Source organism: Cherax quadricarinatus, chromosome 61, assembly GCF_038502225.1.
Source record: "Cherax quadricarinatus isolate ZL_2023a chromosome 61, ASM3850222v1, whole genome shotgun sequence".
In the NCBI taxonomy this organism is placed as follows: Eukaryota; Metazoa; Arthropoda; class Malacostraca; order Decapoda; family Parastacidae; genus Cherax; species Cherax quadricarinatus.
The window spans coordinates 22,670,060-22,680,261 of record NC_091352.1 but is presented as its reverse complement, the minus strand read 5'-3'; the positions used below and the strand labels follow the sequence as shown (position 1 = coordinate 22,680,261).

Here is a 10,202-nt window from a genome sequence, read left to right as displayed (position 1 = left end):
TTCGGTCTGAGGAAGAAGACCGATAGGTCTAATTCCTCAGACCAAGAGCCTCTTCACCACGCCAAGGAGCCCCCCTTGAAGAGGTGCTTTCGTAGAGTGATTTTCGTGTGCAAGTTCGGTACTAGTCCCTCTAGGATTTTCCAGGTGTATATAATCATGCATCTCTCCCGCCTGCATTCCAGGGAATACAGGTTTAGGGAACTCAAGCACTCCCAGTAATTTAGGAGTTCTCTTATGCACGCCTTGAAGGTTCTCTTCATTTTCTAGGTCAGCAATTTCACCTGCCTTGAAAGGTGCTGTTAGTGTGCAGCAATATTCCAGCCTAGATAGAACAAGTGACCTGAAGTCTCATCATGGGCTTGGCATCCCTAGTTTTGAAGGTTCTCATTATCCATCCTGTCTAGAGTTAAGTAAAATAAAAAAAATTTAAGGTCTGCAAATGAAGCTGAAACTTAAAACTTGACTGTACACAACTTGGTTAAGGATGTGAAAGTTAACAGGAAGACGTAATGAAGTTCAGGAAGACGAAGGAGGATTTACCTCCTAAGAATTCATTGGATGACCAGATGGAATATCTTGGCCATTACAGTTAATTTTATTAAATTAAAACTAAATTAGATTAAACTGAAAATTTAATAGAATTTTAATTAGTCCAGGAACAAATTTCATGCAGTATAGAATCTTCGAGCTTCGCATACAACAGGTCTTAGATTGTTGCAGTTTGAATCATGCCAGGTAATACCGTCATTGTAGTGGTTATTGAGCAAAGCCAGGCACTGTTCGTTACCTTCGTCGTTGTCGGGTTGAGGGAGGCCTCGCCTGCGGACAAGCATTAGGTTGAAAAAAAAAAAAAAAAATTATATGCAACTTAAAGCACCTCCCCTCAGCCCCCTGCATGGAGAAGTTTTACCTGCCAGTACGAGACCAGTTTCTGTAAGCTGAAGACGCACCAGATAACCAAGTCCAAGAGGAAGAGCTTATGGTGTTACCGCTCGTCCATACGTTAGAGATGTAATCTGAAGAATTTTCAACTTTCAGTAATCATGTTTAGGAAAATACATTGGGACAAGGGAATCAAAAGTGGGGAGAAAGAGAAAAAAAAAAAAAAAAAAAAAAGTAGATTGTAAATTTAAAAAGCGTGCCTCTCAGAATTAGGAACAAACTAGCGAGGGGAATATTAAACTTACGTTGAATAATAATCTTAGAAATAAAGTCTTGTTCTAGTTGACTTTCTAAACTGACAGGTTGAAAGCCATTACCAAGGCCTGCACAGTAATAGTTAGCAGTTAACCAGGTGTAGGATCGGCCGCCATCGTGACACCATGAGAAGTGGTAAGCCTTTCCGTCATGAACCTCATCAACCTGGAATTTACAAAAATTTATATAAAACAAATTTAAGAATATATATATAGTTATATAAATAACTATGAGAAGCCTTACCAACGGCTTGGAGAGAGGATCGCAGACAGATGTAGGCTGACGCAAGTCACGGGACACTTGTGGTCTTGGTATAAAAGTCAATCCAGGATGCTGGTTGGTTATTTGTTGTGTATTAGAAGGTTGAGAGTTAATCAGTGCTGGAAACTGTATCGAGTTTGGTGTAAGTTCTCGAGGTGCTGCGAACTGTTCGTTAATTAGATCTTGAGAGTGCACAAACCGAGTAAACTGGTTAGTTGCAGGTTCCAGAGGGGCTGTATGATGGGGCAGCGGGTTAGTTACCTGGTGTGAAATAGGGCCAACAAACCTAGGTTGCTGGTTTGTTTGCTGATCTCTAGGGGATACGAACTGTATAGCAGGGTTCGCCGAAACTGTAGGTATTAGAGGCTGAGTTTGTGGAGGATTGGGAGAGACCACTAGAAGGCCGGGAGAGCGAGCCACGTTAGTCTCATTGTTACCACCGTAGATGATTGGCATACCATCATTCCTAATGAAGTGCTCACAAGCAACGGTAGTTATGACGGTGGCCAGGAGCATGTAAATCATTTTGCTTATCTGAAAATAAAATTTGGTTAAATTTTTTTAGGCCAGTTTAAGTTTGTATTCGTGCAAGACGTAGAATGTTAGCAAATTTGTCAAAGCACTAAAATTATTACAAGTAAAAGGTATACATGCCTAGCTGACAGACTTTATACAGTATTTCAGGCAAATTTTATCAGTTGCCTTAGGGATGTGACATGCACCAGTAACATCCAGGTACCCTTTATTTGATGGGTAAACAGAATTTGTGCAAGGAAAGAAGTTAAGTTCGTATTCTTGCTGGGAATGTAACAGACATCCCTGGGTGATTTATCTTTTGCCACTAGATCATGGCGCCTGGTAGTTGATATAGAGGGTTTGAGACGAAGTTGAAGAGTAGAGTGGAGTTTGTTACATTATATTGCAAGTGGAACAAGGTACGTGTAATTAAAAAAATTGTTTTAAAGGAACTAAGCAAGAATCTTCACATTTACACAAGGTAGTAGAGAACCCTTCGGTTAATAAGAGGTCCTAGTTTAAAAGGTAATATTTTAAAGGAGGGCAAATCTAGTTTAAACTAGAGATCTGTGCCTGGAGTTTTTATATTTTATTTGAAACTATTAAAAGATTAAACAAAGATACCATGAAATGGTACATGTTGTAACAGAACATTCAACACTAGTACTAAAACGGTCCACGAAATGAACATAAAAAAGTTACCTTTAGATACCTTAACATCCTACAATCTACCTAGAAACTTACATAATCACAAAGATCATAATACACTGATGCTAACACTGACCAACAGTTCCACAGCCCCCCCCCACCCTACCCCCGCCCCTCTACAAGTTTAAACCCTGGCCACTCACGTGGTGAAACATCAAAGTTAAACATTAAACAAGTTAACCTCATAGCCACTCATGTGGTTAAACACTATCAATTTTTTTTTTTTATAGCAATGAAATTTACCTGGGATAAATGTAACTCAAACTAGTTTACACTGAATTCCTGGTGTTAACCAATAACCAGGTTTTATACTCACCAAGCACTAACTTACTACCACGAAACAACTTTCATTGTCACAGCACCTCAAACAAAAGTTTTACAGCGATCAAGTTTAACTTAGGTGCAAAATAAAACCATACTGCGCTAAACCCGAGATGATTTATTATCATGGTTTAAAGATTATCCTGTACTCAGGGGACATGACCATAGGTTGTCATGTTTATCATGCATCTCCTTCCCCCTCACCATTCATAGCTCTCCCACCATTCACACAAAGCAGCCTAATCCGACATACCCTCATACATCCCCCGGTAGGAGAGCAACCCTTTGCCCGCCCCCCTGGGTTCACGTGGAGGAGGCCACCCACAGTTAGATTCCGGTAACCCTCCGAGAAGCTAGTTACCCACCGCCCCCCCCCCCCATAGACTTGCTTATTCCCCCACACATCGTTCTATAAAAGCTCGCTGCTAACTCATTCTCAACTCTCCCCGAACCTCCCTCATCCTCCCCCCCCCCCCAAGATACATGCAAATAATCAGTCATGACATACATTAAAGCCCTACCTAAATCACCTGACACCCCAGTTACATCCAACAATAAAGCCCTTAGGAACAGCCATTTCCCCCCCCCTAAAATACTGATAACACTCAACATCCATAATGTCACCCCCTCCAAAGAGGGACAATACAGCATGAAAAGCAGTTTCGGCGTCCCCACAGTGCAAGCATGAGGCCTCTTACTAGACCCATTTTACATAACGTAACCTTAGAGGCCAAAATTCCTATTAGAAAACTACATACAAACTCCCGTACCCCCGCATGTATTCTAAGCAAGCCAAACTCCCTCCATATGCTCTTCGTCATACGTTTGATAGACAGGAAGCCCCTGTAAGACACCCTTACCCACCACAGCACCCACCATCCTTTTGACCTTCAATTTGGACACCTGTCCTACATTCAATAAAACCCTCAACATGTCTTCACAATACCTCAAATCCCTTCCACACCATCTTCGTGCATCCTCCATTACCCTACCCACCCTGACTCCCCGGTCCCCCCCTCCCCAGTCCGAATATACTTTTGTTTAATATATAAAGCCATTACTCTGACTCAATGCCATCAGGCCAAGACCCCCCACGTCTCACATTCATCATTACCACGTCCTTGCGCAACCATGCCCTCCCAAACTCCCACATACCTTAGAACCCTCCTCTGGATTTCAACAATATCCTGTACTTAAAGGGAACACCCCCGCCACACCTTACTGTAAACCAGAGAGTTAACCACCAAAACTGTTGTAATGTTACATCCCTAGCCCTTAAGCCTCCAAGCCTAACCAAAACCTTACCTGTAACTAATTTCGAATTAGTCTTCCAACATTCTTGCACCTCCGCCATGTACCATACTCCACAAACCCTAATTCTGTCCACTACCGACCATCCCAACCCCTCCAAGCTCCCACCAAGCCAATCCCCCCCCCCCACCTCTAAAAAGTCTCCACTTAATTAAATTAACTCATACCCATAGCATCCCCAAATATCTGAATGACTACCAACCTTCCTTAGATCTTCATGTACTACAAGAACTGTAGTATCATCCACGTACCCAACAGTACCCCCCTCCACCCCTCCCATCGTCCCCTGTCCATTCGTCACCTCATGCACTAGCCTATAAAACTGATTCTGCACACAGGCAAATAGTAACCGAGCGGACAACCCTGCCTCAAACCTTTCTCCATCAGTACCGGGTCCCCCAACTCGCCATTAACCTGTACCCGAACAACCGCTCCCTCATACAGGGTTTGCACCCATCTCACCACCCTCATCATCCCCCCCCCCCCCCAATACCCAACTTCACCAAACAAACTCTTAAGAAATCCCTGTTCACACAATCATACGCATTAGCCCAATCTAAACCGAGAATTCCCCTCCGGTGCAGCTCTCAAATTCCCTTATGTGACTATGCCCATCCCTCATACTTCCCGGGATGCCAAACTGCCCCCCCCTCCATATATCACTGATCCTAGAACCTTCAGTCCATTGCCCAGAATTTTTAGTATAAATTTTAAAGTCGGCACACGTTAAGGATAGCGCTCTATAATCCCTCTGTACTTTCCCTTTTCAGCACTAACAACGACCCCGGTTTTCTGTGTTTTCCCCATCCTCCCACTGCTCCACATAATTCAAGACTTCCACTAAACCATGCCTAATACACTCGCAATAAACTATGAAAATCATTCGGTATTCCATCTATGCCCGGCGTCTTACCCTGACTCATCCCATAAACTGCCTCCTCCACCTCCTCACTAATACTACCCTCCAGCATTTCCTGTTGTCCTAATACAGTATTACTTTGCATATCCCCAAATACCTCCTCAATAGCATCTCCATTTCTCCCTAAACCAATAATCTGCATAAACACTAATGCTGTCCATATCGGTAAGGCCTTGACCCTCCATATAACCCCCCCCCCCTGCAGCGACCACTAGATGCGCTATGGTAGTCACCATTTGCCTTTCCCTAAATTTTCTCAGAACAGAACTTAACCTGATGGTTGATCACCCTTTAACACCACCTCTAACCCTGTTCTAACTAATTGCATTAAACCTTTCGTTATGTAACTGCAATCCGACAAACCATCCACATCCCTTACCATACCTTCCCTACCCCTGGGCAAGGGATTTTTTGCTACTAGATCATGGCGCCTGGTAGTTGATTTAGAGGATTTGAGACGAAGTTGAAGAGTGGAGTTTGTTACAGTATATTGCAAGTGGAACAAAATGTACGTGCAATTAAAAAAATTGTTTAAGGAACTAAGGAAGAATCTTCACGTTTACACAAGGTAGTAAAGAACCCTTTGGTTAATAAGAGGTCCTAGTTTAAAAGTAAAATATTTTAAAGGAGGGCAAATCTAGTTTAAACTAGATAACTGGAGATCTGTGCCTGGAGAGTTTTGGAGGTAAGAGTTTCCATGGCTTATTTAGAGTAAGTCATATAAACTTACTGGGTAGTTGTTGCATCTCGTTAGTTTATGCATGTCATTTTAAGTAGATTTAAAGTATCACGAAGACTAATATTCAGATGTAATGAAAATTTAGATGATCTTTACTTTTATAAGTGGCGCTTATAAGAAAGTTCGCTGGGATACTAGAGTAAAATGTTTAATTAGATGTAAAGATTGTGAAGTTAATATACGCAAAGGTTACTTTTAGATTTTTTTTTTTCCTTTACAAAAAAAAAAAAAAAAACAAAAAACAAAAGGAAAGTTTCTGCTCAGTCTTTGGCAATGTGATGTTTAAATTAAGGCTTAATTAAGGGGATGATACACAAATTTATGAGGAATATTTAAATTTAGTAGTGGCAGTTTGGTAGTTCTGGTTAGGCTACATCAAGTTACCCAACTTAATTCTGGAAGCAAATATACTAATTCATAGGAAGGCGATTTGTTAATTACAGTAGGTGTGATTGCAATTTATCTGCATAGATAAAACGAACACTTGAAAATTTGTAGCGAGGGAGAGGTGTTGCCAACATGGTACGTGATCCGTGTCTTATTTTAGGATAATTGTTAACTTTCATTGGCGATTGTTAATTAAAAGTAAGACCTTTAAACCATAAAAGTAATGTTTAAAATCTTTAACAGAATTTGCAATTTTATTGTAATTCAGTAGCAAGACAATGAAGTTGTGGAGGAAGAACTACGGCGAGATTTAGACCGAAGGATTAACAATTTAATTGTTTCAGGGAAGAATTAGTACAAGGGGAATTTAAATTTCAGTGTAGAATATTACAAGTAAGCGAGGATACTTTTTGCAGCCTAGTTTTTAGTTTTGAATATACTAAAGAAACCTTTAGTGCTTTTTATTTAATTTATCATTGGTTTAAAGGTTAAGGAATTAGTGGGAAAACTAGTGAATATGTTAAAGTATAGAGCGAGGAATTATAAACTTGCTCAGGTTGCTCTGAAACAAAACTACCTCGAAGACAAGTTGATCTATATGAAATTAAGAGAACTGTAATACCAGTTTCAACTAAATTTAAATGAGCATTTTAAGTAATGATACTATAATTGGATTTAAGAGTCGAGCCACAGATTCAAGAATATAAAAACAAATATTACTTGTAGTTATATAAAGGTAACATATTGACGAAAACTATTACCGAGATGTTAAATCTCTCAACACATTACTGTACTCAAAAAGTCACACCTTTCTAGTCGCCAATGTAATCCACTCAACACTAAGGAAGGTACTGACTGAAAGCCCGCCTTAGCCTCACTTTTATAGAGACAACAGAGCTTCTGATTGGCTGACATCTGGAAGACAATGATTTCCATGAATTGTAATTGGCTGAACACAGATACTGCGACCAAAAGCTTTAAAGTGTCTGTTTGGTCCACCCGAAGCACCTTTGGACATTTGAGTCACCCTGACACGATATTTTTTTTTTATTTTATTTAAAACCAATACAGTTTAACATAAAAATAAAGAAACGGTATGGATCTCAATCAAATTAACTGACAAACGGATTGCACCTACATGCTCGCAAGATATTGCTGCCAAACATACAACAAGAACTTACGGCAAGAACATAGCTAAACAAAAATTACATGTCACAGGGTCATGAATTGACATATATACATATTCATTGATGCAAAACCTTACATATATATAAATTGTACATATAACATGACATCTGACAAAGGCTCAATACACTTGAACATAAAATATACAGAGAAGTTATATCAGTTAAATTCCATCCTTCGCATTAATCAAAAAACCAAAACCTAACATCATAATCTTACTAGAATAGTCATTCGTCTCTCAACCCTTGAGTAGAGAGGACGTGTGCTGCTGCTACCCCCTGGTGTTGACTGGGTACAGTAATATTTTCACAACATGGCGCAAGCTTGTCGCCGGCGGGTTAATACAGTCTGTATTGAATTAACCAGTGGAGCTATCATGGGGCCGTCTATGGAGTTACTTCTATCAGCAATAATTAGAGACACCTACGGCGTAGCTACTGAAGAGATTTGTGGGCTTGCCTTGAATGGCACGAAGAGGATATTTCTTAAATTCAATTCGGCGAGTATGTATGAGGCAGTGGTGAACAAGTTTCAGGAAGTGGCCATACCTGTGAATCATGCTGTCACGGTGAGGATGCATGATGTATCAAGTTACTTCACTGAGTTCAGCAACAACCATTGAGTAGTGAGGACGTGCGCTGCTCATTGGGATATCAACATGGCGGAACATACAGTACGGAGAGTGAATACTATCTGCATAGAGCTGGTTCGTGGTACGTTAAGTGGAGATACGATGAACGTCCTTCTCCCTAACATCATCAGGGATACATATGGTATTCCCAACGAGGAATTGTATGGCGTCGCCCTTAATGGTTTAACAAGAATCTTTGTGAAATTTCTACGAGTCGATTTCTACACGAAGAATTGTCGAGCATTACCAGGAACAACGCATGAGTGTGAATTCAACGATGGATGTTGTGTTACATGACGTCTCTAAGTACTTCACATGGGTGAAGGTACGGAATGTACCCTTCGAGGCTACGGCTTATGGCCTGCAGGAGTTTTTTCGAAGTTATGGGACAGTGCATTCTGCAACAATGGGGGTGTGGAGGGATGGTCCATATGAAGGAATGCCGGAAGGTTCTTACACCCTTAAAATGTCTTTAACAAGGCCTATACCATCCTATGTTACGATGATCGGTTGTAGAACACAGGTTTATGTGTACTATGCTGGGCAACGGAAAACATGTGCTCTTATGAGCACATGGCAGCCCAGTGTCCTAGGAGGCGGGCTTCTCGAATTCTCGACACTCCAATTGTGATTCAACAGTCGTGTAATTTGTTGCCTGGCTCTGATGCCTCGGAAGGCCGGAGGAATGACCTCTGGAGTGAAGAGGTCGACAGGGAGGTGGCGGCGGCGGAGACATGTGTCACTCTCCCATGGGCGTCGGGGGAGTTGAAGGTGACATCTGAGGAGACTTTCGTCCAGGAAGCTTCAACCCAGGATGGGTTATTGGCAGATGTGATCAAGGATTTTTTGGATGAGGAGGAACCCTGTGCAAAAGGTGTCCTCAGTTCATGTGAAGCTGGAACTTTGGAGGGACAACAAATTGTTGAGGAAGACTTGAGTAAGATTGGGCGGGAGCATGTGGTGGCCGTGGAGGTACACCAGGAGGATTTGTCTGAGGGTGATATGTGTGTAAGTGTGAGCTCTAGGAAACGAACTGCGGCATCAGAGATAGATGAGGTCATTACCCCGGGGCAGAGGCCGGGGAAGAAGTCATGGGCAGCGGTTGTGGAGCCGAGGACACATAGTGGTAGAGGTGTGCCTGAGTTGCAAATTGGGAAAGGGAAGGGGGAGGTGACTGCACAGGAAAACTCGAGTGGCAAAGGAACACGTAATATGAAAAGTGCAGTGGGTAAATCCCAGAGGCATAGGGGAAAGCCGCCCCTTCTGTAATTTTCAGATGTGTCACGCTTAATGTTAATGGACTTAAGACTGAGGTCAAGAAAGTTTGGTTGGAGTGGTTTTTAAGGCGGTTTGATGTTGACATATGCTTTTTGCAAGAGCATAATCACAGGGCTGGTAGTGTGTTGCGGGTGAAAGGATATCGGATGTATGTAACCAGTGGTTTGCAATTGAAAGGTGGGGTAGCAGTTGCGGTAAAGGAGACCAGCCCCTTGCGTGTCATCGGTTGGGAAGAGGGGGGGGGGAGGATCGTGAGGGTGGATGGCGTCTGGGGTGAGAGTCGAGTTAGTTTCGTGGGAGTTTACATGCCAGCAACTAGTAATATCAGGGTAAAAGTAGATTTTGTCAGAGAGGTATTGCTGTATCACTTGAGAGGTTTGCCTGCTATAACAGTAATAGGAGGTGATTGGAATTGTGTGATTAGGAGTGGTGATGTCGAACCGAGAGGGGCGGGTTGTGTGCTGAGTGTGCTGAGGGATGTATTGCGAGATATTGGGGTTGTTGATGTGGTGGGGAGGGGGGGTTACCTAGTGGAGCATACGTTCGTCCGTAGGGGATATGAAGCGCGATTAGACAGAATTTATATTAAACAGGGTATAGATGTTGTGAGGGTGCAAACCTTCGATGTGAGGTTTTCTGATCACAGGGCGGTAATAGCAGATTTGATGTGGGATGGAGTGGTGCGTATTTATTCTGGGTACTGGAAATTAAATGTAAGGCTTCTTAAGGAGGAGGGGGAGGGGCCTTTT

The 10,202-nt window shown here is 42.1% G+C and overlaps 1 protein-coding gene across 1 annotated transcript; it reads right to left on the bottom strand.

Annotated features, from left to right (window-relative positions):
• Positions 1–614: 614 nt before the first annotated feature.
• Positions 615–7,286, bottom strand: LOC138854482 (uncharacterized). The gene is made up of 5 exons (XM_070098057.1): positions 7,168–7,286; positions 1,441–1,992; positions 1,188–1,362; positions 911–1,016; positions 615–819 (listed from the first exon to the last, which is right to left on the bottom strand). Exons 2-5 carry the CDS (start codon positions 1,981–1,983, stop codon positions 666–668), a joined length of 978 nt encoding a protein of 325 aa, XP_069954158.1. The 5' UTR covers positions 1,984–1,992; positions 7,168–7,286; the 3' UTR covers positions 615–665.
• Between the last annotated feature and the right edge of the window lie 2,916 nt (positions 7,287–10,202).